The sequence below is a fragment of the Lepidochelys kempii genome, chromosome 7 (genome assembly GCF_965140285.1).
Source record: "Lepidochelys kempii isolate rLepKem1 chromosome 7, rLepKem1.hap1, whole genome shotgun sequence".
Lineage (NCBI taxonomy): Eukaryota > Metazoa > Chordata > Testudines > Cheloniidae > Lepidochelys > Lepidochelys kempii.
The window spans coordinates 115228270-115255808 of NC_136386.1; the positions used below are offsets into that span (position 1 = coordinate 115228270).

The 27539-nt window shown below is 41.3% G+C and overlaps 2 protein-coding genes across 8 annotated transcripts in view; one reads left to right on the plus strand and one right to left on the minus strand.

Moving 5' to 3' along the window:
- The window catches only part of VTI1A (vesicle transport through interaction with t-SNAREs 1A), a 360190-nt gene extending 354013 nt beyond the window's left edge, over positions 1-6177 (minus strand). For all 6 annotated transcript variants that reach the window (XM_073354362.2, XM_073354361.2, XM_073354365.1 and 3 more), the window contains exon 1: positions 6000-6177. In XM_073354362.2, the coding sequence (XP_073210463.1) occupies positions 6000-6093 (94 nt within the window). In that variant the 5' untranslated portion in view covers positions 6094-6177. The remainder of the gene's footprint in view (positions 1-5999) is intronic.
- A 290-nt stretch (positions 6178-6467) lies between these two features.
- ZDHHC6 (zDHHC palmitoyltransferase 6) lies at positions 6468-25937 on the plus strand. Of its 2 annotated transcripts, XM_073354367.1 has the most exons (11): positions 6468-6548; positions 7405-7891; positions 9991-10082; positions 13224-13383; positions 14375-14536; positions 16152-16205; positions 18569-18736; positions 23418-23459; positions 23954-24099; positions 24189-24232; positions 25325-25937. In XM_073354367.1, the coding sequence occupies exons 2-11, from the start codon at positions 7625-7627 to the stop codon at positions 25426-25428; spliced, it is 1239 nt and encodes a 412-aa protein (XP_073210468.1). In that variant the 5' UTR covers positions 6468-6548; positions 7405-7624; the 3' UTR covers positions 25429-25937. The 2 variants fall into 2 exon arrangements, with proteins under 2 accessions (XP_073210468.1, XP_073210470.1); XM_073354369.1 differs by lacking the exon at positions 24189-24232.
- The last annotated feature ends 1602 nt before the right edge of the window (positions 25938-27539 follow it).

A 27539-nucleotide genomic window follows, 5' to 3' on the forward strand; every position in this document is an offset into this window, starting at 1 on the left:
CCATTACGTATAATTAATCCAATTTGGAAGTGACAACTATTTCAGAATGAGTTATACCACTGCAAGGGTCATGGGGAAGCATCCCCAGTTTGAGTGAACTATATCACTTCAGGTAGCCCTCCTACTATTCATTCACTCTGCATTACTTTACATCTGGGTTGTTACTCTATCTGGTTACCTGTGCGCCTTCCACTGCTCCAGGTTCATCCTGACTGGAGACACCTCCCCCCCCCGCTTTGTTTACAATTCACTCATGTCAAGGCCACAGACACCACTTCCTCATGATCCCATCAGGAGAGGGATTACTTGCCCTCGGGGTAGAGAAGCAAATTCAGTCTCATCTTTCCAGTAGCTGCCAGAAAGCAAAGATCGACCATTAGAGCAAATACTGGAGAAGGGGTGTTCCCAGACCACACCATCAGGGAAAGCCAAAAAGCTGCAAAAGAATTGCAAAGTCACCAAAGACAAAACACCAGACCTCCAGTAACATTCCTAGCACATGTGCATACTCTGAGGAGCTGGACGTGATTTTTGCATGAGATGCCATCACAGAATCCCAGTAAATTTTGGACAGTTTGCCATGATCTGTGATGAGGCAGAAACTTTTCAAAAGCCATACAGCCAACCACAGACCCTGACCAGAAGCAAATGAACCGGACAGCCAAGATCTCTTCAGTTTGCCTGAAAACCAGCTGGAGAAGCCAGTGATGACCCAGTCAGAGACATGGATGGATAGGAGGAAGGCTGTCCACCTGCCACTGAGAAGACCTGGATTCAATTTCTGCTCCACTACAGACTTCCTGCGTGACTTTGGGCAAGTCACTCAGGGTATCCTCTACACTGTAAAAAAAGACCTGGGCAGCAAGTCTGAGAGCCCAGGTCAGTGTCCTCGGGCTCAGACTGTGGAGCTAAAAAGAGCTATGTAGATGTTTGGACTCAAGCTAGAGCCTGAGCTCTGAAACTCAATAAAGGGAAGGGTATGAGCCTGAACATCTACACTTCTATTTTTAGCCCTACAGCCCCAGCTCAGGACAGCTGAGCCAGGCTCTGAGACTCACTGCCACAGGTCTTTTTTTTTGCTGTGTCAATGTTCCCGAAGTCACTTTGTGCCTCAGTTCCCCATCTGTAAAAATCACTTTCCTACTTCACAGGGGTGTTGTGAGGATAAATACATTGAAGAGATTGTGAGGTGCTCAGATAGTAAAATAACTGGGGCATAAGATACCTCATGAGACCCAGACAAAAACAGTGACAATGCTGGGTAGGGAACCGCATCCAAAAAAACCCTTAGTGAGCTATATCACAATTATCTGTCCTCTGGGTTCCTATAGCCCCTCTAAACCAGTTTTTTCTTCCAGGGACTGGTTGCACATTACTAGTTCTGGTGGATTTTACAACAAAGGGCAGTCACATTCCACCTCTGGGCAACATCTTCCGTCCTCTGCTCACTCTGCTTTTCTCTAGCCCCCACAACATGCCCAAAACAGTGCCAGGCTGGAGAATTAAAAGTAACCTCCTCCCCTCACCCAGTCTGCCACACAAATATATTTAATCTGGTGCTTCCAGAAAAGGGCACCATCACTTCCCTTCCCCATGCACCTTGATGTTTCCAATCCCTAGTCCTCAACCACCTCTGCCTGTCCTTCTAGAGCTGAGCAAGATGGTGACCAAGCAAAGAAAAACAAACAAACAAAAAACAAAACACATTACACCAGTGCAGTTTTATTGTAGCCAAAAACATAGCAAGGAATATACCAGTCAAAAACGCACTTAAGACCATAATTTGATCATGACCTTGAGCTATGTTAGATTTTAATACATGTGAAGTTAACCGAGGTAGGCTGGGCATTTGAGATCAGAGAGGTTCTTAGTCATTTCACATTGCGTAGATTCTATAAGGTATTGTGGCTGCAAGTGTTACAAAAGGCATCTCAAGCACTCACTAGTTGCAGGACCTAACATTATTAAACTTACTGTAGTACGTGCATTGAAGCTGCAAAATCCTATTTATTTCACACAGCACTTTGCACTGATCAGGCAGTATTAAAATGAGAAGTTTAGGTAAAGATAGCAGTCTAGTTTGGTGCACACGATACAAGATAGTGCTGACTTCCGAGTGCAACCCATATAGATAGTGTTTCCCTTCCATTCCAGCTGTTCATAATGTTCTGAAGTCTCTCCACTTCCTACCCTTTGGAGAGGCTCTCCCTTGCTCTCACAGCCGTTGTGCATTGTACAAAAGGCAGATCTTTCTCTCGAGCGTCCAGCCTTGTCATGAGTCGCTTCCACCCTCCTTTCGGTCTTCCAAATGCATACTCCAGTCATTCTGCAGCTACTCATGGTATAGTTAAGCAGCTCCTTTCGCTATTCAAGTGTCCAGTAAAAGGATTAGCAAACCATGGAAGCGAAGGGTGAGGTGGGTCTCCCAGCATAACAGATAGAATTACAATACCATTAACGCCCATAGTGGCTTTGGAAGAAAAAATTCATTTCATTACAAAGAACAGGGAAGTTTCGAAAGATCCTGGCCCCGTGGCACTTTCCAAACCATCCTACGTTATGGTTAGCAAGCCTGCCATAATGACCAAGAAGGCCTTGTATAATCATGGATAATCTGTTGATTAATTCCAATGCCTGGTGGTGGGGTCAGGCATTGGCTCCCATCAATGGCCCTTATGCAATATGGAAACCACAAGTGTTCAAAGTCATCAATAATAAAAATAATCTCCAAGGTTCATTATCCAGGATAGTAGCATCCTCTTAATAACAGCATACACTTCCATGACTACCACACCAGCAGTAGATTTATCAACACCAAATCGGTCAGCTTCTGACCACCAGCAATCAGGGTGTTGAGGCTTCCAGATGGTGATGGCCACATGCCATTCCACACCGAGGAAGTCATTGGTGATCCAGCATTGCAAGCTGAGGATAAGGTCTGTGCAGGTTTCCAGAAAAGCAGCCTCTGCATCCTAAAGTTCTGCAGCCACTGCTGGTCAACCCAAGTCTGCAAGAGTGTCCTGTCTCACCAGTCAGTACAGGCTGGCTGAGCCCAGAAGTGGTGCTCTACTGAGGAAAGCCAATTCAGGAAAAGGTCATGTAGAAGTATTGGCCAGGTTTCATCCTCTTGCTCCTCCATCAGCATCCGCACGACATCATGGTGGTTCCTGTGGTGACATCTCCTCCAAAGCCTGCATGAATTCCAATACATCTGGAGCACCCTGTTTGCATTAATGATGGTCAGAATCATCATCCTCAGCAGTGCTTTCTTCGTGCTGCCTGACAGCAGTTTGAAAAAAAATAATTTTTTTTTTAAACTCGGTTTGAAAATGATGCTGGCAAGATGTCTATTGCCTCCACTGCCAACCACATGCAGATAAAAATCAACTGTGTGCGTGCACAGAAATGAGACAATCAGCACCATTATAAGGATTTCACAATGCACACAAGACATTTACATGGAAAATGCAAGTGATGTCAAAACAAATTAAATATACTAGATTAGGGACATTTCTCAACCAATATAATGGTCTCCATTTAACTTTTGTTAGCAATTGGCTTTCACCAGTCAGCTTGCTCTTTAACTTCTTAATTACTGTTTACTAATAAAAGCCCTAAATGCTTAAAGATTTTACAATAGGTTTTCTAATAATGTTAATCCTCTATCACTAAATTTAGATTGTGAACAGTAATATTTCACCAAGAAAATCTTAATTTGAACCAGAAGTTGCTTTGATTTTTGTAATTTTATAATGTCATTGGTGAATGGCTGGAAAAATAATTAATCTTCCTGGTAATAAGTTCAGTTGTTCAAATAGAAAGAATATATAAATGACAAAGTCATTTTAAAATGAAGTTTTACCCTGAGAAGCGAACAAAGAAGAAATCTGCTCCCTGAATGTATTCAGGATTGTATCTGCTTAGTAAGACATGTTTTAAATCACATTTTACTCCCATCTTATTCTGTTTTCTCAAATTCTTATGATGTACCTAACACCATCATAGCCTTGCAAAGGCATCACATCTATAAGAAAGAGTGCTGTCTGTCTGTAGGCTCAGGAAAATAATGCAAAACCAGTTTATATGTGGGAAGTAGTCTTCACTTAGAGTTGCTCATGCCAAGCTACTGGCCAGGTGGCCTGGACAAGCTTAAGTAGTACAATTCTTTAAAAAAAAAAAAAAATAAGATTTTAAATAAAAGTTTGAGTCCTACCAAAAATGACAAGTTAGGCCCTTCCCTCCCCTCCCCTTCCCTCCCCCCATAACTAGCAAATTTTTCAAGTCCTGAAATAACTAATCCTTACAATTCCCAAGTAAAGAAGGCAAGCAGGATTTCCTCTTTCATTTAATACAAAAGAAAAAAGCACACCCAAAGAAAACTGAAGAAGAGGTTGAGAGACTGTTTGCCTACAAATATATAGCATGCCAGGCAAAAGTATTAGAACTCAGACAACAGACAGTGTTGAAAGCATGTAATGGTTTTAGCACCTAGATGCTAGAGCTCTAGAAAAGCATCATCAGTCAGGGATATTCTCCTTTGGCTCAAGCAGCCAAACTGCTATTAGTATGTTTTTGATTCACATCCTAGGAGCAACAGAGTTCTCAGACACTAAGGAACATTAATAAAACATGTGACGCCATCAGCTTAATTTCCTTAAGACCTGCTGGGGCTTCACAGAAAACCTATTTAGAAGTCACTTCCCTGATCCAAATTTTCTGGGGCTTTTTTAACGCAATTTGCCTTCACAGAAGATATTTTTTCCTCAAGAGGTCTTTTGTTCCTATGGCTTGTTGGTTCCATAATACCACACAGCCTTTGTTAAGTTCCCAGCTGGGACACTTGTGTATTTTGACAATAAGGACTGTTCGTTGAGTCATCCTTCTAAATGAAACAATAGTATCCCAACATCTGCTAAATTCTTGAACGCTGAGAAAAAATTAACCAGAATTCTCCCATTCAAATCAATTCAAAGGGAAGCTTCTAGCAGGTCCATCTCGTGCAGCAGAAGGAAACAAGGAGGTCAGCAGGATTCAGGAGCTCTGCCATATAAAGGGAAATTTGTATTATGCAGAAGCAGCACGACTACACCCGCCACCCCCATCCTCTTGCTTTCAGAGTGGGGGAGAGGGCCATTAGCAGTCTTTCGCAAAAGCCTGCTGAAGCACGCCACCTCACATGTATCTCTCCTCATCTTTTTGTATTCTTTTTAGTTGAACAACTGACATTATGCTAGGAAGATTAATGTATTTATCCAGCCAGTCTCCAATGATGTTATGAAATTACAAAAAATCAAAGCAATTTCTTGTGCTGTGGTAGTATCTACATAGCATCCAATCACAGACTAGGGCCTTATTGTGTTAAATACTGTACAACCACAGAGCAATGCCTTTTTAAACAACATACTCTGTATCAGCCAGAAAATTATGGCCCATTATGGAGAAGATCAAACGATATGCTCTCAGTGGACCCTTCTGCTAGCTTTTAAAAATCTATGCATCCATGGTTACCAAAATACCCTTCCACTTGTGACCAGAGTGCAAACTGAGCTACTGTCCCCTTCCTGAGCCTGCAGGCAGCGCTCCAGTGCATCTGCTGCTGCTCAGACCTCCCCCCACCAAAGGGGAAGACGTTTCATGTTTAGCAGTCCCTTACTAGCTACGGTCTGACAAAGAAAGGAAGACGCTCCGATGCAATATTGGGGCAGGTCCTGATACGAACCCCTCGTCCCTCCGCGCGGTGGAAGGCGGCCGGTGCCTCACCCGGGCAGGGACCCCAGACCCTCTCAGATAACGAGGCGTCCGGGATACGTGCCCGGCACCTGCCATAGGGGGCTGGAAAGAAGCTGGGTCCCTCCCCACCGACCCCCCTCACGCACACGCCAGCCCACCCCCAGCACCCCGCCCTCACACTCCCCCCCGCCCCCAGTCTTCCCCTACTCCCCGCCCAGCCCCCCCGTCCCCGACTCCCTGCCCCCCGCGCACCCAGCCCCCTCACTCACCGCCCAGCAGCTTGGGCACCTTCCCGATCCTGCCCGTGATCTCCGCTGTCAGCACCGCGAAGTCCTGCTCGTAGCCCTCGAAGTCGGAGGACATGGTAGCGGCGGGGGTCTAGGCCCGGAGACGGCGGCGGGAGGGAGAAACCGGCCTCAGCTGCTCTCGGCCAAGAGGCTTCCGCGTTGTGCCGCAGCCAAAAGCGTCCCTCCCGGCATCGGCAACCCCCGACCATGGTTCCGACCCTGACCCTGACCCCGCCCCGATGCCGCCTTCCCCTGGAGCTGCCCATCCCCCTCCCGCTTGCCCGCCGCGTCCCCGACCCAGGCCCGGGGAACAGTCTTCCCCTCAGGGGCCACGAACTGCGTCCGGAATCAACATGGGCAGGAGAGTTTCCCAGGGGACCCACTTCTGAGCGCAACCGCCAGGGCCGGAAAAAAAAAGAAGTGAGGGCGGAAAGGAAGAGTCTTACTTCCGGGTCGAGTGAGAGCGCCCCCGGAAGTGTTTGGAAGCGCTCAGCGGGGCATGGCTTGGCCAGAGCTTTCGGAGGGGCTGAGGTGAGCAGCGGGAGGCGGCTGGGGAAAGAGGCGACTAGGGGATCCGGGGCTTGCGGGGGGAGGGGAAGGCTGCTCGGGGTGGGGAGCCTGCTGCGGGGGAGGGGAGGCCAAAGGGGTATCCAGCGCTGGAGGGGGAGGGGTGGCAATAGGGGGAGTCCAGGAATGAGCGCGGGGAGGCCCCAGTGGGCTCCCTGCGCTGGGCTGGGCTCATAGCGGTTCGCGGGAAACGCTGGGCTCGCGGGTGTGAGGGGAACCCAGGGGCGGGCAGGCAGGCAGGCCGGCCCTGCGGTTGGGGCCCCCATTGGATGTGGGAGCCAGAGTTGGGTGCTCAGATGTCTTCTCCCAATAGTCTGACCGTAGCATCTGGAGAAGGTAATCCAGCTCTCTGGTCTGGGAGCAGGACAGGCTCTGCTGAAGGCCTGCTGAATGCTGCTGCTTATTGTCGCCGTTACTGCCTCTCTGGCTCTTCAGAGACCGCTTCCCTTCAGGAGAAATGCTGTCGGTGGCTGCTGGTCTCCTGCTGTATGTGCACTGAGCTGTTAATCCTGTGATGTCGTTCTCTTGTGAGAACTTCCAGTTATCCCAAATAACTGATGTGGTGTTTCATGATTTTAACGGATATTATTGCATTTTATTTAGATTTTAAAAGTATAAAAGACACCTATTCAAGGATCTAGGTACCCTCTCATTAATATCACAATAAAGTCAAAGCAATGTGAAAGTAATCATTTCATAGGAGCTTGGTTTAAGTGACAACACAACTCCCTGGGCTGTGCATTGAATTCTTTCATTGCACTTGACTTACAAAACACATTTTGTTTTCATTTATTTTGAAATTCTATTTCTGTGTTTCTAGGTCACGTAGAGAACCAAACTGTCCTCTTGAGATGGATGTGAAGAGCTCTTACAACTGATGACTCTTCCAAACATTAGAAATGTCTAGATCACAGCTAACTATCTGGTATTTGGAGGCATGACCATTATTGGAGTTATGAAAACTTATGACAAATGGAAAACTGTAGTTAAAAATAGGAACGTTGAATATTATTTGAAATAGGAAAATACTCTTCTTCAAAATGGGTGCACTGTGTTCAGTAATCAGGTTTGAGAATCTCCAGGAACTGAAGAGACTCTGTCATTGGGGCCCCATCATAGCCCTTGGTGTGATAGCAATATGTTCTACTATGGCTATGATAGATGCTGTTATGTGGTATTGGCCTTTGGACACAACAGGAGGAAGTGTGAATTTCATCATGCTCATAAACTGGACTGTCATGATTCTTTACAATTACTTCAATGCCATGTTTATTGGCCCTGGATATGTTCCTTTAGGATGGAAACCGGTAAGGAAACAAAATAAACTTTCACTAATAGTTAATTTTCATGATGAAATCTTAATATTAATCTTTGCTAGGAGTCTGGCAATACAGAAATTAAACTCAAACCTCGCTTGCCTTGACAGCACAGATTAAGAAATTCTGTGAAAGTAGCATGTTGTAAGCCAGGAGTGTCAAACTCATTGGAAGGAGAGGGCTGGATTCCATTTCAATACAATAAATGCGTTGGTGTATAAATTCAGGATCGTATAGTATCCAAAATATGTTATAGAAAATTCTCTGATGTCAGTAGGAGGTTTCCACAGAGATCAAGGAAGAGAATATGATTTTATGTAGTAATTAAACATTTGATTATTATTTCTTGTCTTTTTGGTAAGTGCTTTCTTGTCATATTGCTCAGTGAGAAAATCTGTCCTTTGGGCATCCACTAGCTCTGCCTTTTGTTTCTCTTCCTTCACCATCAGCTTTCCAGTTTCTACCCTCTTCTCTGTTCTTGTGTCCGAATTTCCTTGGCTCCGGCAACTCCCAGTTTCCAATCCAATGTGCTTCAGTCCCACCTTTTATCCCCATTCCATCTACTAAAATGATGAGTGGTTAAATAATTCATGTTGACTCTGCAGTGTTGTTGTTGGCTTTATTGTTGATACTTCAATCAGATTAATAGGGAACAGTGGTGTTCTCTGAATCATAGTTTCAGGCTGTTTGCACACTCATGCAGACGTCACTGTATCTATTACACTTGATTTACGTTTGGAAGATTATCTGCAGTCATGAAGATTAGAAAAATTAGCTTTAATTTTAAAAAAAGAAGAAGTTAGATTCCGGTGAATGTGAATATGTTATGTGGGCCATATAAATACATTAGGTGGGCTGGATCCAGCTCCATGGCCATATGTTCAACACACTTCTATAAGCTAAGGTAGGAGGTTGCATTTCTTTTGTTCTTAGTTGACAATCTCCTCAAGCTAATTGAAAAAGTATTCACACACAATCGAAGGGCAGAGGTACAACTAGGCTGGCCAGGGGCCTGTTTTCAACAGGGAAGTCCAGTCGAAAAGGGGACCTGACACTTGAAATCCGGTTACTGCAGGTGGGGAGGTGCCAAGTCAGCACCCACGCCAGCCCCTACTTAGCCAGGGCTGCCTCGTACCTGTGTCGGGTGGCTGCAGCTCCCAGCCTCCGCTTTGCAGGTGAGTTCCTCCCAACCAGGACATAGGTGTGGGAGAGAAGGGAAGAGCAGCGAGCGATGAGGGGAATGGGGAGCAAATGAGGGTAGGGCCTCGGGGGGAAGAGGCAAGGCGGGGCCTCAGGGAAAGGCTAGCGTTCAGTTTTTAAATATTACAAATTTGGCAACCCTTGATACAACGTTTGAAGGCAGTGGGCCAGAATCTTATTCACCAGTGTGCCCGTGGGGTGGTCATGGTTCTGACTTTACAGTGCTTTTCAATAGAAAGGTGAGGGAGGGGGATCCTAAAACTGCCCTAACAGGGTAGCTGGGCATTCTACTTTATATAGGGAAATCACAGGCTTTATGCCATCCCCCTTCTGGCCCCTCCTCTTTCTCTAGAGAGCATTTTGGGTTGACAGGGAGGTTGGCTGGAACTCCTTGTACTCTTGATCACTGGTATCATAAAATACCATTACAGGCCATTACCAGTTGGCATAAATTAGAGCAGCCCTAGGGCTGCTTTAACCTCCTTCCGGGTCCGGATTGGTCCAGAGCTGAGAGAAGGGAGAAAAACAGAGATATAAATAGAAGCAAATTTCTAAGGATTCAACGCTGCCAGTTGTTGCACACAGGTTGACCTACGCAGAAGCCTGTTTGTGCAGAGTAATTTGCAGGGTGAGGGCCTACATTTTTCAGGCGGAAACTTATTTCTTTTGTAAAGCATTACAATTAACAAAGAGTTAATTGGAATGGTAGCCAAAAGTTTTGTTGCTTTCTCTCATACACCCTTCTACCTACCATTTAAAAAGGGTGGAGACCAACCACACCCAGACAAAGCAAAGCGCAGACGCATCATAGTCAGTATGAAAGTGCTAAGGCATATTCTACTAGTGGAATTACATATTTGTTTCTGATATGCCTCTTCTTATGCTTAAAGGAAAAACCTCAGGACTGCATGTATGTCCAGTACTGTAAAGTGTGCCAGTCTTACAAGGCACCACGTTCGCACCACTGCCGAAAATGTAACAGGTACAGTCTTCCTTGTGTTCCTTTTTGTTCTTGGCTTAAAGCAATTTATTATTTTAATGATGAGTTATTCATGTTTACTGTTTGGAGTATTGCACTGTGTGTAGTGCATTTTTAGAACAGTGTGCTGGTTTCCAATGTCAAAATACACTATTTGAAAATGGAAATGAATTTCTCTTACTGTTCTGACAATAGAGAGCATATATGGTTAAAACAGCCATCTTTAGATATGCTTATTTTTTTTAATTTGAATATTAGTTCCCATTAAGAATTTTTTAAATTGGAAAGTATTTGGATAGTGGGGTGGGTGGGCAAAAGCATCTAGGAAACTTTCATCTCCTGGTGAGCCTCTCCCCCCAACCCTCAAACAAACCCCAAACATCTACTTTTCATTTACTTCAGGAATGCTGATTTGAGTGAGGGCCCAATTCTTCCATCTTTATACCTGGATAAACTGTTGACTTTAATGGGAGTCTTGGGCTGGAAGTTTGTGAAATCTTTGTCAGGAAACAAGAGCTAATTTTTTTTGTAAGCATACCCAAAAACCTGCTGGTTCAGCATAATAAACCCATTGTATAAACTTTCTGAGTCACAGTGAACTGCCACTTCATAAATCTTTCAGTTGCTTTGTTTCAAATTTAAATAGTTTTGTCAGAGCACAAATAGCTGCACTGGATGGGAATGTGGCTTGAAAGATGCACAAATACTTGTAGCCATCTGCAGTGCAGTATGTATTTACAGTTCACTTGTTTAGCTCAGCAGTGCCTGATCTGAAAGCCATTTGAGAACATAAAAGAAGGAAGTTACAGCATACCCATAGATTTATTTCTATTAACGTTTGCTGCGTTAAATTGAGTCCATTTTATCAAGGCTGTGTTGAGCTCCATCATTGTGTGCTTTACAGGAAGTAAGGAGTCTGAAACTGAGGGACATAATTGTATGTACATTAGTATATGATTCCTCTTTTAAAAAACTTAAAATTAGACTCCTGTCTACAAGTTACTATTTTTTCCAAGAACGATTGATTGTGAAAGAGATGGCAGAAGTTTAGTAATATTCGCTTGAACTATGAAGTTCTGTTAACAGTTATCAGAGTAACAGCCGTGTTAGTCTGTATTCGCAAAAAGAAAAGGAGTACTTGTGGCACCTTAGAGACTAACCAATTTATTTAAGCATGAGCTTTCGTGAGCTACAGCTCACTTCATCGGATGCATACCGTGGAAACTGCAGAAGACATTATATACACACAGAGACCATGAAACAATACCTCCTCCCACCCCACTCTCCTGCTGGTAATAGCTTATCTAAAGCTTAACAGTTGAGCTTTCACAAAAGAACATATTTGAAGAATTTAGACAATCAGTAGAGCATACTTAACTTTTGCATAGCTTGTGAGTAAACTCTAAACCTTTCTAAGGTAAGGGGACTAGCTGCAGAGAATTGACCATGGTTTTCAAACTAATTATCAGAACCTGTTTTTTGCACTGCTGAAGTATATTGGTCTGTTAGAGCCCAGTCCATCACTCTGAAACCTGGTTTACACACAAAGTTTCAATGATACATATAAAAATCACACTTATAATTGTCTTGCATAATGACAGGTTTCAGAGTAGCAGCCGTGTTAGTCTGTATTTGCAAAAAGAAAAGGAGTGCTTGTGTCACCTTAGAGACTATCAAATTTATTTGAACATAAGTTTTCGTGAGCTACAGCATTGAGTGAGTTAAAGCATTGCATCCAATGAAGTGAGCTGTAGCTCACAAAAGCTTATGCTCAAATAAATTTGTTAGTCTCTAAGGTGCCACAAGTACTCCTGTTCTTTTTACTTATAATTGTATTTCATTAAACTGATGCAACTTTATGTATGGACATTCTTATAGCAGTTTAATTTGTATCTGTAGGCACAAGCTAAACCAATATAACCCATTTTAAACTGATATATGAATGCCCACAAGGATTTATATTCATTTAACTAAAGAGCGTTTTAAACTAATTTAACTTAAATCGGTGCAATTTGTGTGTATGGGTTTTCCAGAAGCTTTTAAACTAAACTTAAAGGGACACTGTAATTTTGAAAATGACACTTCCATATGCAAATTTTATATCCTACTGTTCTTACAATTAAGCTTACAATCTAGCTGAAAGAGATTAAAGAAAAATGTTTTTCCCCTCTGGTTTTTCAGATTGTTTACTTTGGGTATTTGTATAGTCCACTATTTTGTTGATGGTGGCTCTATTGGCTCTGCAACGTGGTATTTACCAGCAGCAGAGCTGAAAGCAAAAAAACAGCAAGTGGGATCGTGCACAGAGAGAAAGAGGAACTGGGAAGGGCAGTGCCTGGGGATGTCCTGTGTGTCCTGGGGATGTCCTGTGTGGCTCCTATAGACGCTTCTACATCTGCAGAGGAGTTGAAAAATCCTTTTTGTTTTTTTTTTAAGAGTTCTAAGCCATAAAGGTGCTCTGTTAGAAACTGATTATTGTGAAACTAGTTATCATTTAATAATTAAAGTTGTACCTTTAAATGAAAACAAAAAAGAAATTGTGTGTGTGGGGGGGGAACCTATGCATCCTTTAGCTGTTTACTGTCATATCCAGGTGTTTGGTGTAAATTCAAATATGATCAAAATTAGAGAAGCAGCCAGTACATATGAGGATGGAACAAACTGCAGTGACCTGGACAGATTAGAAATGTGGGCACTGCAGGCAACATACAGATCTAGTACACACCTAGGGAGGGGAATTAAAGATACAGAGTAATGCATCCAATTGAACAGCGACACCCATTGCTTTAAAATTGGTTTATTTTCATTTTTACTCTCCTAATAATACCTTTTTCACATAATCAAAAATTGGAGCTGTCACATGGAAAGCAGGGAGTCAGGACTCAGGGGGAAAGATGGAGATTGTTTCATGGATTGTCTTTTAAAAAATTGAAAACCAGAGGGTTGGATGATCAACTAAATCTTCACCTTCTCTAATTTCTATGATTCTAGGCTGTTTTAGAGGAAACTCAAGTAGGCTTTAATGTATGGAGGGAGAATTGCCAGAAATTTAATTTGCTTTTTATTTAAGTACTTCTGATATACAGTCCAGTGAAATATCATTAGAGTTCTTGAATGATAACAGTAAATTTTTTTTATTCTTAGGTGTGTGATGAAAATGGACCATCATTGTCCGTGGATCAATAATTGTTGTGGGTATCAGAATCACGCATCCTTCACTCTGTTTCTCCTTTTAGCTCCACTTGGATGTATCCATGCTTCTTTCATTTTTGTTATGACCATGTACACTCAGCTTTATAACAGGGTAAGAAAATACATTTGAATGTTCAAAGCATTGTTTAAAGTAAACAGTGGAAGTAAAGGTGCCCCAACCCTCTGTAATCTGTCCTTTTTTCTGTCATTCCTCACAGTCACTGTGTTTTCCTCCCACTTTGTTTCTTTATTGACTGGATACAGCTTCTGGGTAGCACTTTTGGGAGTCAGGTCATTTTTTGCTTTATGCTTTGGAGGGTGACCAGGTCAGTCATCTTTTGCTTTTTTTCTACCTGTTGCCAGAAGTCAGGAGATTTTTCCCTTGTGTTCAAGAACAGACTAGATTGATTATCTCAGGAACAGTCTAAGACTGAAAATAACCTAAAGCAATTTAATTTAAATCAAGAGAAGTTCAAATAAAAAAGCAGTATTTGCCATGGAATTCTTCCCTTTTCACAGAATTATGTTTCCAGTTCTAAGCTTTCATTTTAAAACACAGTTGTTTCTAGCTTGCGTGGTTGTGAAGAAAAGCTTGAAAATACCAGTTGAGTGTAACTGGCAAAAGGACCTCTGCTGAGTTTGCAGACAACTTGAAGCAATAGCATGTAGATGTGTGACCTGCCCCCTTCATCATTTTAGGTTGTTTTTTTTAAACCTATAGGTGCAAACCTGTGCCATATTGTAAACAGAAAATGTGTAGACACCATAATACTTATCTGAAGTTATCAAAGAATTTCTACTAGTATGCCACAGAATTTGGAGAATTTGTTGTAGAATTTAGGACCAGCTTGCTATGGAGTCCACAGGATAGTGAGTGTATGTAGTTCTTTAGAGTATAAGCTTTTAATCTAACAAAGACCTACTTCTGGCAAAGAACAAACGTGTGAAAAAACTTGAGAAACTCTACACATGTGTCTTTTAGGAATCACTGTTACTGCATTAAAAACCTTAGCGGAGGCTTGAAGTCAGGTTTCTTATTGGTAACTTGTTTTGTTTCAGGCATTGGAAAATAACAGCAATTTAATCATATTTTCCATTAATAGATATCTTTTGGGTGGAATTCTGTAAAGATTGATATGAGTGCAGCCAAAAGAGACCCACTTCCTATTATTCCTTTTGGATTGTCTGCATTTGCTGCATCTTTATTCGCGTTGGGACTGGCATTAGGAACAACCATAGCAGTTGGTATGTTGTTTATTATCCAGGTGAGTTTAACAGCTTTTGTTACAAACAGCTAAAGGCTGTAAGATTTACTGGGGTGGCAATTGATGAACATAAGAATTATCATACTCGGTCAGACTAATGGTCCATCTAGCCCAGTATCTTGTCTTCTGGCAGTGGCCAATGCAACATGCTTCAAAGGAAGTGAACAAAACAGGGCAATTATCAAGTGATCCATCCCCTGTCATCCAGGCCCAGCATCTGGCAGTCAGAGGCTTAAGGACATCCAGAGCATGGGGTTGCAACCCTGACCATCTTGGCTAATAGCGATTGATGGACCTATCCTCCATTATATTATCCTCCATTATTTAATTCATTTTTGAACCAGTTATAGCTTTGGCCTTCACAACATCCCCTAGCAATGAGTTCCACAGATTGACTGTGCGTTCTGTGAAGTAGTACTGCCTTTGTTTCTTTTAACCTGCTGCCTATTAATTTCATTTGATGACTCCTGATTCTTGTGTTATGTGATGGGGTTAATAACACTTCCTTATTTGCTTTCTCCACACCATTCATGATTTTATAGAGCTCTATCATATCCCCCCTTACTCTTCTCTTTTCTAAAATGAATAGTCCCAGTCTCTTTAATCTCATCTGGAGAGAGGATTTTGTTACCCTTCCCTGTAGCTTTTCCATTTCTTATATATAGTTTTTGAGATGGGGCAGCCAGACCTGCATACAGTATTCAAGGTGTGGGTGTACCATGACTTTATATACTGGCGTTATGATATTTAGTGTATTATTATCTATCCCTTTTTTAATGGTTCCTAATGGAAGGGGAGGAACAGAATTTAGCATTAAAATTAAAACTATGTTTCCAACTTTGTGTGCAACTCTTCTTTTAATTTTTCTTTTTGCGCTGTTTCATTTCCTTCATTTTCTCCCTCATTCCTTCTATCATTTTCTTTCTTTCACTGAAGAATTTAGGGAGTGTAATCTAATGGGTAGAGAGGATTTGGGAGTCAGAATTCCTGGGTTCTGTTCCCAAAAAAGTAAATCAGTTAACCTCTCTCTGTCTCAGTGTCCCCATCCTTGAAATAAAGATAATAATGGGTATTGTGGTGATTAATTTTTTGTTTTTCAAGTGCTTTGAGATCCTCTGATAGGAGTGGTACAAGTACAAAGTATTACATTTTAGGCCTCCCCTATTATGCACAATATACCTTTTTAAGAGTATGTCTACATTGCAAGTGAAGGTATGATTGGAGCTGGGGTCGGCATATGCAAGCTAATTTTAGAATAACATGGATTACTAGGGTAGTGAAGATGTGATGGCATAAGCTTCAATGTGCGCTAGAAACCCAAGTACGTACCAGGGTTCCCATTGGGCATATACTCGGGCAGCTAGCCCATGCCACCACATCTTCACTACCATGCTACAATCACACATCCACCCTATAAGGATGGGATTAGAAAATATTTTATTCATGCTGAGTGTTGATATTTGTAATATTTTATAAATTGCCATGAACTTTTAACCTAAACATTTTCTGATGGTGTTGGAATGACTGTTAGTTAAATGAAGTACTGTTTGCCCGGTTGATGTACTTCCTAGATGTAGTCCATGCCAACTTCCTTTAATTCTTTTACTTTTTTTAGATGAAAGTCATTCTGAGGAATAAAACTTCAATCGAATCATGGATTGAAGATAAGGTAGGCTTTAATTCTCGTACACCCTGCAGTATATTCTATCATGACACTACTGCACAGTATATTCATCTCTTTTTTATTATTTTGCGCCTCTGACTTTAAACCAAGGTATTGTTGCACTGTAAAACATTGTTTCAGGTCACCGCAGATTTAAGCTTGCCTACAAAACACAGTTGGACCCAAGAGTCACTGAAACATACCTAAATAGAAGACAGACCCTCCTATGCCCCTTTTATTTGGGGCGTAGGAGATGAACCTGGAAAATAAATTATTTCCCTTTGGACAGTTGCACTACCTGAAGCGTGTGGCTCTGTATCTGGAACTAAAGATGACCTTCCTCAATTATCTCTTTATCCAGGCATGCCACTTTGTTGTCACACGCCCTCACCCATTCTGGCATCGGGGCCACTTTTGACCTCATCTAGGAGATAAGTTAAAACAAGTATTTTTGTGCTTTCTTTTATGACTACTTCATTCAGTATGGAAAGCCCTCCCTAAACTAATCCATAAGGCCATTACCTTCACCGCCTTTAAATCCCTCCATGAGACCCACTTTTTCTATAACACTTAACAAGAAATCAGCCAACTAACAACAGCTAAAATTTGAGGATGTCAGTGATGGTGATGCTTTTTTTAAAAAACAACATAAGTACTTGGAACCACCAAACTGTGCACCTAACTGACCTATTATCATCGTCTTTCCACCTCCTCTTGTTTGTCACATTCACTTGTTATTTCTTGTCTTAAATGGGACTGTAAGCCCCTTAGGACAGAGACTATGTGTTACCACAGTACCTAGCACAATAAGGCCCTACATGTTTGCACAGAAGCTAGCACAATTGGGCCTTAATCCTAATTTGAGTCTTGGAGCGCAACCACGGTACAAATAAAAAATGAGGCTCCAAGTGTGGCAGCTTCATATTAAAATGAAGTAGAGAACCGCCTGTGTGCTTCTGTGTGCAAACACAGAGTCATAGTGGTAAGACTCTCTGCAAGTACAGATTGTACAGTTTTCATAAAGTAGTAATATGTTCCTGTTGAAAACTATGCACCCACAGAAATGTGTTTAAATTTCAAACTGTGCAGTATTAAATATATTTTATCCTTCTGTGACTACCACTAGATGTCACTATTACTTAAAGAATTAAAAGTCGTTAGATAATAAAAGAGAAAATTTAGAATGTACATGTATGTGAAATCATTTGAGAGGTGTGGACATTATTTCAAATAATACCAAACTGCGCACACATCATGAAAGTTATGATATAATCTGAAAAGTCCATGAATTCTAAGTTATGCAACACATTGCACCAAGTTTTGAAAATTAGCCAGACATCAGCCTTTTTAAAACTAGCTCACACTATGGTCCAAATATTTGCTTATCAGTGATGTATCTAACTGACGCTATTGCTAGGTGTCATAGGGTAACTGGCCCCTTTAAGAGAGGGTGTAGGGTCCCGTGCACCGTTGACTGATTACCTGCTGTCCAGTTAAACTTAAGGGAAGGTGCCTGGGCCTTACAAAAAGGGAAGTGGTTGCAACCAGGGGAAAAGAGAGGAGAGCTGCTGCTGAAAAGGGCTCAGCAGGGAAGCAGCTGGGGAACCTGTTGGAGGACTGGCCTGAGAGTCCAACGAACACAGGCCCAAGAAGGGGGCCTGTGCACCCCACTGACTGCATGCAGAGGGACTGAGCAGAGCCTGGGAGCAGGCTAATAACTGTGCCTAATGGAGAGGCTTGGAGCCAGACTCAGGCAGGAGGTGGGAATGTGCCCTACTGCCAGGAGCTGGGACTGGACAACCCGATGGAACACTCAATATATGCCCTGTTCTGTTCATTCCCTCTGAAGCATCAGGCTCTAGCCACTGTCAGAAGACAGAATATTGGGCTAGATGGATTATTTGTCTGACCCAGTATGGCCATTTTCATGTTCAGTGGGAGACTGGGATGGAGGAGACTTTACTGTGGAAAGAAAGCAGGTTTGTGACCAGACATAAGCCCCTGTGGATTATTCCTGAGAATCTGTGAAGGGAATGAGGCAAGAGCCTCCTTGCACGACTGCCATGCTGTGTGGAGGGGTGTGTGCGCGCGCATCCATATGCATGCATGCACCCGGTGACAGTATGGATACTATAAAAGAGTAAAACACATTCCAAAATACAACAGTTATTGTATATGAGGCTATAAAATGTCACAAACTAGGGAAACTCTAGCAGGATTTCACGGTCTCTCTCACATTTTTGGCCTTATGGCCCTGTAGGGCCTGTACAACCCTTCTCTTGGCACACTTAGTTTTTGCTGTTAAGTCATGTTGTGTGGTGGGGTTTTTTTTTTTTTTTTAATGTCATGTATGTGTTTTCTGTGTGCAGGCCAAAGACAGAATCCAATATTACAAAACGGGAGAGATCTTTATTTTTCCTTATGACATGGGAAGTAAATGGAAGAACTTCAAACAAGTGTTTACGTGGTCAGGGATTCCTGAGGGAGATGGCCTCGAATGGCCAGTAAGAGAAAGCTGTCATCAATATACTTTGACAGTAAGTATTCTTCTCAGATCTCGCCACTATTTTCCACGTACACACACACCCCCCCTCAGATGTCTGCTTAACTTCACACATTATGAATCTGTTTTTAAATAACCCCACACAAAGCTAACTATATCACAGATACAGTGGAAATATAAGCTCTGTCAAATCCTCCCCCATCTGTAATATAGTAGATTCAAAATGGTTAATTTTGTGTTTAAGAACTTTAAATGCCCATCATACGACTTCATGTTTGCTGTTAAGTGTCGCTATACTTGACTTTATTTCGCATGGATTAAATCTGTTTCTATTTTTCATTTAAATTGAGTTCCTACTGAAAAAATGAATAAAAGGTGCGCATGAGTTTTTTCTTCCTACCCTCAGTTTTCTTCCAAGAAACGTTAAATGTAGCATTCCAGCTGGCTTAGTCGTCATTGCCCATCTAACTTGTGTGTGTAACTTTTCCTCACAATTCCAGTACATCCTATTCAGATTTCTGCAGCGTCTCCAATTGAACTGTTTGGTCAGAGAGAATGGATATAGAAATAGGGTGTCTAGTGTAAAAATATATCAAAAGTTTTAGAAGACCTTTATTTTTCTTATAAATGACTACTGTATTCGGTAAATAAATCCTTAACTTTTTGCCTTGTATACCTTGATCAAACTTTAAATATGCTGTAAACAGTATAACAGATTTATCAGTGCAGAATAATATACCATTTATTTTCATACTTCACACTTTTATATAAGACTTTTGATTAACTCAGCCTCACTTAACAAAAGTGTGTTTTTGTTGTTTTTTATTTTATTTCATAATCTGATTAAGGAAGCATCTATTCATTTATATCTTATTATCCTAATTTAAATTACCCTGTATTTTAAATTGCTCAGCCCTAGAAAGCAGTATCTGCTAACGATGTAATTCACTCTTTCACTGCGGGCTTATCTTTACAGCTATAAATTATTCTTTTTGCTACTACTAAAACTATCATGTAGTAATTGTTTTGCAACATTTTAATATCGACATCTCATTTTAACATAATGGAATAAATTGTAAATTTTGTCCTTGTGAATGCTAATGGATTGACAGGCGCTGACGGTATTAATCCATTAAAATAGTTATAGCATGGATATCAGCAGTGTAAACTTCCTGTGCACCTCTCCTTTAAAGTGCCTCTACCCTGTTATGAAGGGACTTCTAGGCAGAAGTTCAAGTTCTTGGTGTCTGCTAAGACAGCCATCAAAAGTGACAATTACCTGAGGAGCTACTCTGGTTTTATTATTTGATACTAAACACTTTCTTTGCCTCTACACTGACAATAAAAGCTAACCTCTCCAGTATTTACTTACAAGAGGTGTAGGTAAAGCAAGTGGTACTTATAATTGCAAACTAGTATGTCCCACTATGGATCAGTTTTTAAGCCTGGGGGGTGTGACAGGGTCAGGCCAGATGGCTACAGGAGAATAATAGAAGGCAGATATATTAGCCCCAGGTTAAGTAGGTCCCTTTTCCCTGGGTAAGGTAACAGGGAAGGTTCCAGAACAATCAGGAACCTTCTGGAGACCATTAAGACAGGCTGATTAGAACACCTGCAGCCAATCAAGAAGCTGCTAGAATCAATTAAGGCAGGCTAATGAGGGCACCTGGGTTTAAAAAGGAGCTCACTTCAGTTTGTGGTGCGCGTGTGAGGAGCTGGGAGCAAGAGGCACGAGGAGCTGAGAGTGAGAACGCAGACTGTTGGAGGACTGAGTACAAGCATTATCAGACACCAGGAGGAAGGTCCTATGGTGAGGATAAAGAAGGTGTTGGGAGGAGGCCATGGGGAAGTAGCCCAGGGAGTTGTAGCTGTCACACAGCTGTTCCAGGAGGCACTCTAGACAGCTGCAATCCACAGGGCCCTGGGCTGGAACCCGGAGTAGACGGCAGGCCCGGGTTCCTCCCAAACCTCCCAACTCCTGATCAGACACAGGGGGAGTTGACCTGGACTGTGGGTTCACGAAAACGGCCAAACTGAGGGCTGTCGTGAAGCTCCAAGGTGAGCAAATCCGCCAATAAGCGCAAGACCCACCAAGGTAGAGGAGGAACTTTGTCACAGGGGAAAGAGCGCTTAAAATGAGTATATTAAATAAAGCAGGCATGCAATCCAAAGGATCCCTTTGGTAATCTAATTGTGAGAATCTGGAAATATTCAGATGCTGTGGGGATGAGTGTGGTATAAGAACTTATATGGAATAGAAACTCCTTTAAAAAGTGAGGACAATAGAAAGGAGCATAAACTCTGTCAAATGAAGTGTAAAAATACAATTAGGAAGGCCAAAAAAGAATTTGAAGAACATCTAGCCAAAGACTCAAAAAGTAATAGCAATTTTTTTTTAAGTACATCAGAAGCAGGAAGCCTGCTAAACAACCAGTGGGACCAGTGGATGTTCGAGATGCTAAAGGGTGTACTCAAGGATGATAAGGCCATTGCAGAGAAACTAAACTAATTCTTTGCATCGGTCTTCATGGCTGATTCTCAAACCTGAGCCATTCTTTTCAGGTTACAAATCTGAGGAACTGTCTCAGATTGAGGTGTCATTAGAGGACATTTTGGAAGAAATCGATAAACTAAACAGTAATAAGTCACCAGGACCAGATGGTATTCACCCAAGAGTTCTGAAGGAACTCAAATGTGAAATTGTAGAACTACTAACTGTAGTCTGTAACCTATCATTTAAATGAGCTTCTGTACCAAATGACTGGAGGATAGCTAATGTGATGCCAATTTTTAAAAAGGGTTCCAGAGTTGATCCCAGCAAATACAGGCCGGTAAGCCTGACTTCAGTACTGGGCAAACTGGTTGAAACTATAGTAAAAAACAAAATGGTCAAACACATAGATGAACGTCATTTGTTGGGGAATACTCAACATGGTTTTTGCAAAGGGAAATCGTGCCTCACGAATCTACTAGAATTTGAGGGAGTCAACGAGCATGTGGACAGAGGGGATCCAGTGGATATAGTGTACTTAGATTTTCAGAAAGCCTTTAACAAGGTCCGTTACCAAAGGCTCTGAAGCAAAGTAAGGTGTCATGGCATAAAAGGGAAGTTCCTCTCATGGATTGGTAACTGGTTAAAAGATAGAAAACAAAGGGTAGGAATAAATTCTCAGTTTTCAGAATGGAGAGAGGTAAATAGTGTTGTCCCCCAGGGGTCTGTACTGGGACCAGTCCTGTTCAACATATTCATGAAGAATCTGGGAAAAGGGGTAAACAGTGTAGTCGCAAAATTTGCAAATGATACAAAACTACTAAAGATAGTTAAGTTCCATGCAGACTGCAAAGACCTACAAAAGGATCTCTCAAAACTGGGTGATTGGGCAACAAAATGGCAGATGAAATTCAATGTTGATAAATGTAAAGTAATGCACATTGGAAAACATAATCCCAATTATACGCATAATCAAAAAACGTGAACTGAATGTTGGGAATCATTAAGAAAGAGATAATGAGACAAAATATCATATGGCCTCTATATAAATCCATGGTATGCTCACATCTTGAATGCTACATGCAGATGTGGTCGCCGCATCTCAAAAAAGATATATTGGAATTGGAAAAGGTTCAGAAAAGGGCAACAAAAATTATTAGGGGTATGGAACAGCTTCCGCATGAGGAGAGATTAGTAAGACTGGGACTTTTCAGCTTGGGGGGGGGGGGGGGGCAGGGAAAGATTACTTATGTGGGATATGATTGAGGTCTATAAAATCATGACTGGTGTGGAGAAAGTAAATAAGGAAGTGTTATTTACTCCTTATATCACAAGAACTAGGGGTAATTAATGAAATTAATAGGCAGCAGGTTTAAAACAAAAGGAAGTCTTTCTTCACACAATGCACAGTCAACCTGTTGAACTCTTTGCCAGAGGATGTTGTGAAGGCCAAGACTATAACAGGGTTCAAAAAAGAACTAGATAAATTCATGGAGGATAGGTCCATCAATGGCTATTAGCCAGGATGGGCAGGGATGGCGTCTCTAGCCTCTGTTTGCCAGAAGCTGGGAATGAGCGACAGGGGATGGATCACTTGATGATTACCTATTCTGTCCATTCCTCCGGGACACCTGGCAATTGGCCATTGTCGGAAGACAGGATACTGGGCTAGATGGATGTTTGGTCTGACCCAGTATGGCCATTCTTATGTTCCTTGTATACGCTAAAACTAAAGCCAAGGCCCAGTCTTCTTGATTGTTCAGTAAGTGTGCTTCCTTTTGGACCGGTAAATGTCATCTTCTGCATTGTGAATGAAAATGGGTTTGGGATCAGACTTTTTTAGTTCTTGTGCACATTTATTATAATCTGTTAACTAATGGATGGGTTAACTATTTGATGGCTAAATGTCAATAGTGCTAACTAAAGGAGGTGTTCAATTTGGTGACCCGGCATCACTGAAGTCAACGAGATTTTGTTGTTCATTTCAGTGGGAATGGGAGCGGGCCCTTCGACACAATAGTGATAGAGAAAAAGAAAGTCCATGAAGGTCTCAGCTCTTAAATCCAGCTTTACCCCACAGATAAAGCTTTTAAGGCAGAGTGTCCATAAATAGACTTTAAATGGGAGGAAATAGATTTCAGGGTACTATTTAGTTTGTATTTAAAATTGGTAAGTGCTCTTATACTAAATGCCGCCTTAAACTCCTGTTTATAATCTTTTGCAGATAGAGCAATTGAAACAAAAAGCAGACAAGCGAGTAAGAAGTGTAAGTATTTCTGTATTGCTTGGAGTCTAACACGTTTCCCATGTTAATAAATGTAAGTTATTACTGGCATACTAGTTCTTGGTAAAATGGAGCTTTAATACCACCCATCCAGTTTAACACTCTGGAAATACAAATTTTGATTTCTCACAGAAACAGAAAGCTGCAATCCTATTTAATTCAAATATTGATCTCATTTTACACTAAATTCTTACTCTCTAGATTATATTCGATAAGCAGGAGAGTCAAGTACTATATACCCAAGGCACACAAATGCATCCATGACAATACAAGATAAGGATGACTCCAATCTTCTTTTTTTAAACGGTTAACATAGACTTCAGAGCGGCTGTGACAGTAGTTCTCATTACACGTCAGATTCTCAGTATGCTTGAATTGATTTTAGTATGAAATTAAGGCTAATGGAAAAGTGAGACTGACAGCAAAGGAGTGACTTCCTGCACTACAACACAACTGTGATCTCTTTAAATTGGCAGGTGCGGTACCGAGCAGTAGAAGATTACAGTGGTGCCTGCTGCCCTGTGACTAAAGGTGTTAAAACATTCTTCACAACCCCATGCACTGAAGAACCAAGAATTGCACTGTGGAAGGGGGATCTGATTTTGGCCACCAGAGGCTTAAAGTTAGTGGCTTTATACATTTAAACTTGATGGAGAGAAGTTTGTGTGACTTAGCCCTACTGTCTAATGAATATATTTGCACCTTTTTCAGACACTGGATGTATGGAGACAAAGTTCTTGACTCAACTGCTGACGGTACAAAGCAATTACTTTTAATTATTTTTCAAGAAGCAAATCGGTGTTATAGTTTTAGCAGTATAGTCTAGGTTGGTGCACTGTGCAAGGATAAAAACCATAAATTAGATAATTCCATTAACGAAAATATGGTAAATAGTAAATATTAATCCTCAGAATATAGAACTGACGTACATTCAGCTGCAAAAAACACCCAGCAAACCGATCCAACTTTTTTGACTATTAACATCTGATAGGTACTCCAGGTTTTATAAAGGAATAAAGTCTGTAGTTTCACTCAGTTTAATAAATTCTACAGAAACATATCCTGGATGGTATTAAGAGGCTCATTCTGTAGTTTGGTAAAACCCTATTAAACAGAGATTTGATGAATATATCACTGCATGTTTCTCCGAACAAAAAAACCCTCACTGTTGTCATGATTATCATTTTATTTCTGGTATTTAGAGGGCAATGATTTGTAAACCTTCTAAATAAATAGTTTAGTTAAAAATATATATATACCGAATGCAAATAGACTGCTCCAACATCTGGAGCTTGTTAGTGTCCCTGAATCAAGACTGATTCTAAGTCCATGTCTTATGAACCATCATAACTATAAACAGTCTTAATTCTACAGAAAATTAATTTCTAACAAGTTGTATCAGATTTTAGAGTGAGGTAGTTCTGACTGTCATCTTGCTATACGTAACTCCATCTGTACTTAAATTCCAGTGCCTTTTTTTAGCAGCTTCTATCTCAAACAGTTAGGAATTAATGCTTTATAATGGAAAAGCAGCTTCAGAATAGAAATGTCTAAGTTCCAAATGTTGGCTGCTCTGAATCAGACTGGAAACAAGGAAAGATGAGGATAAGTTATGATGATATGTGCCTTTCTTGGAAGGTTTGAGACTGCCTAGGGCTAGACATGCTTTGGCATGTAACTCCAGTAAACTTTTCCAAACACTGATCCTAAGCCAGTCATCAGAGTGAGTAATGTCAAGTCCTGCATTTTGAGGATTACATGATGTTTATTCATTAGAATGAATACAGAGGAGGATCTCTGGTAATTGCTATATTATAGCTAATTGATTTATCTTTTCTTACCACCAGCTGGAATGAGAGTCAGAGGCTGGTTCCCAAGGAAATGTGTGGAAAAATGCCTGTATGACTCTGAAATGGATCAACCATTGGATGGAGAGAAGAAAAATAGATAGCCATCTCGTCATCTTTATGAAGAAATGGAAATGTTCCTTTCAGACCACAGTCCTTTACTTGAAATCTTTTGTATATTACTTTAGACTTATGCAGGAAATATGGTGTGAAAGTGACTTCTTTTTCTCATAATTAAAGGGTACCCTAGTGCCATGGTTTGCATATATTTTTATTAATGTTTTTATAACTGAAGAAGCCATTCCACATAGATGCCTTTGAGATACAAAGGTTTTTCCACCTTAGGACAGATTTGATTGTTTTTTCTTTACTGTTTAAATGAAGGATTTTTTTAATTGCAGACTGAGGGACCTTTTATTTCTAAATTTTTCCACAACAGTATCTGTGGCTAATGCATGCCGCTTTTCCTTTGTATATTACTTGGCCGTGTGTCCCAAGTGCCCCCTAAAAGCTATAGAGTAAACTTTGAATTCCAATGCAAGTATGATTTGCTACCCGTGACTTTTAATAATGTGACTTTTGTCAATCACAAATAAACAATGTGTATTCTGTAGATGTGTATTCTGATTGTGCATTTAAATGGTTAAAATGTCACACTGGTCAATTTACAGGTGCAAAAATGGGAAAAGATCTGGATCTGAAAGGAACTTACAGTGATGGAGCTTTTAGAGATAGGAAGATCAAGAATTGAAACATTCTCCACTACTAACTTATCAATGTCCTCTGTATACTCTGGTAAGGGAGCAAAGTCCACCTAATTAATGAGACAGTTATGGAGTTAGCAGCACCTCTGTTTCCTCTCTGGTTGGAGCACCCACTACAGGTGCCGGGCCTTGTGCCCTTACTTGTCTCAGGGTGGAATTTCATAATTCCTTCACTCCTAGGCTGGGACTGGGACTGCTGCCCCGTATAGATCAACTGTTTATCAGCCTGCAGGGCAACAGGTTTTGGGATCCTGTGATTGGTGATTAAGATCCTTCTTACTACAAAGTGATTTTATTTAGTGGTTAGGAAAAAAAACCTCAATGATTTATGCTAAGCAGGATCCATGTTTTAAAGTGTTAACAATCCATAATGATAGCCTAGGTAGGCTTAGCTACTTAACACACCTCCAAATTCCACTGTCTGAGTTCTCCTTTGTACCCAGTGGGAATCCTTTTAAAGCCAGCAAGGGTTTTTTGTTCTCCTAGAGGCTGTTCTGGGAGCTGTTGGTCAAATCAGTGGCAGGGGGTGAGAGCTGAGAGAGTGTCTTTAGACCCCCTTGAGTCCCTTAAGTAGAAGCAGTTCAGACCAGTTTGAACCATCTTCTCCTTCTGGGATCATCCCCAATAGTCCTCTGTTAGGAAGCACTGAGTTAAAGCTATATGTAGACAGCCAGGCCACTATATAATAGAAACAAATTTAAGAGCACTCCTATACTTGTCTACTACTGTGATATACCCTCCCCACCTTTGACTCTGGCTAGGTTTTACTTTAATGATTTCAACCATTTGAGGGGTTCTGATGACACTATACATAAGGGTGTGTAGTGGCATGAGCCAAACTGCTTGATGGGCCTTAATTTCTGCAATGTTTGCCAGGCACCCTAGCTCAGAGACTTCTTTCATGGTTAGTAGAGAATTGAGATGGTTGTAGCTGGTTGCAGTGACTCACTTGAATGTCTTTTTCTGAGCCCATTTAGCTAGCCTGCATTCCTAGCTGCCCTAGGCTCTAGCTAGAAACAGGATTCCATGGACTAATGCAGGAAGAATGCAGTTAATTTTGCCTAGAGAAGCAGCAGGTCTTGGCTAAAGTGTCTCATTGCATCAAAAGATGCTCAGTTTTGTAGCATTGTGGGGGTGGATCTGTGGAGGCTATGAACTTGTCAGTTGAATGGACTGTTCAAATCTCTGCCTATAGAGAGAGTTCCCTACATTTACTCAATGTTCCTTTTATGAAGGTCTGTACAACTCTAAGGGCCAGGAATTTGTTTAAATGAAAACTGAGTAGGCAGTCCAAGTTTCACCAAAGGAAACTATGCATACAGGATACCCATCCTCTAAATCCTAATAAGACTTTAAAAACCATAAAACATGGTTGGTTTTCAAGTATGAATTTCTTTACTGAAGGGATGTTAAATAGTAACTACAACTATGTATTTTTCCTTTGCAATGAC

What these genes read in the sequence shown, in the direction of transcription:
- ZDHHC6 (XM_073354367.1), top strand. Translation starts at nt 7,625, where the DNA reads ATGGGTGCACTGTGTTCAGTAATCAGGTTTGAGAATCTCCAGGAACTG. An exon ending in TTCCTTTAGGATGGAAACCG is followed by an intron (nt 7,892 to 9,990) that starts GTAAGGAAACAA and finishes TTATGCTTAAAG; the next exon opens with GAAAAACCTCAGGACTGCAT. An exon ending in TCTTGACTCAACTGCTGACG is followed by an intron (nt 24,233 to 25,324) that starts GTACAAAGCAAT and finishes TCTTACCACCAG; the next exon opens with CTGGAATGAGAGTCAGAGGC.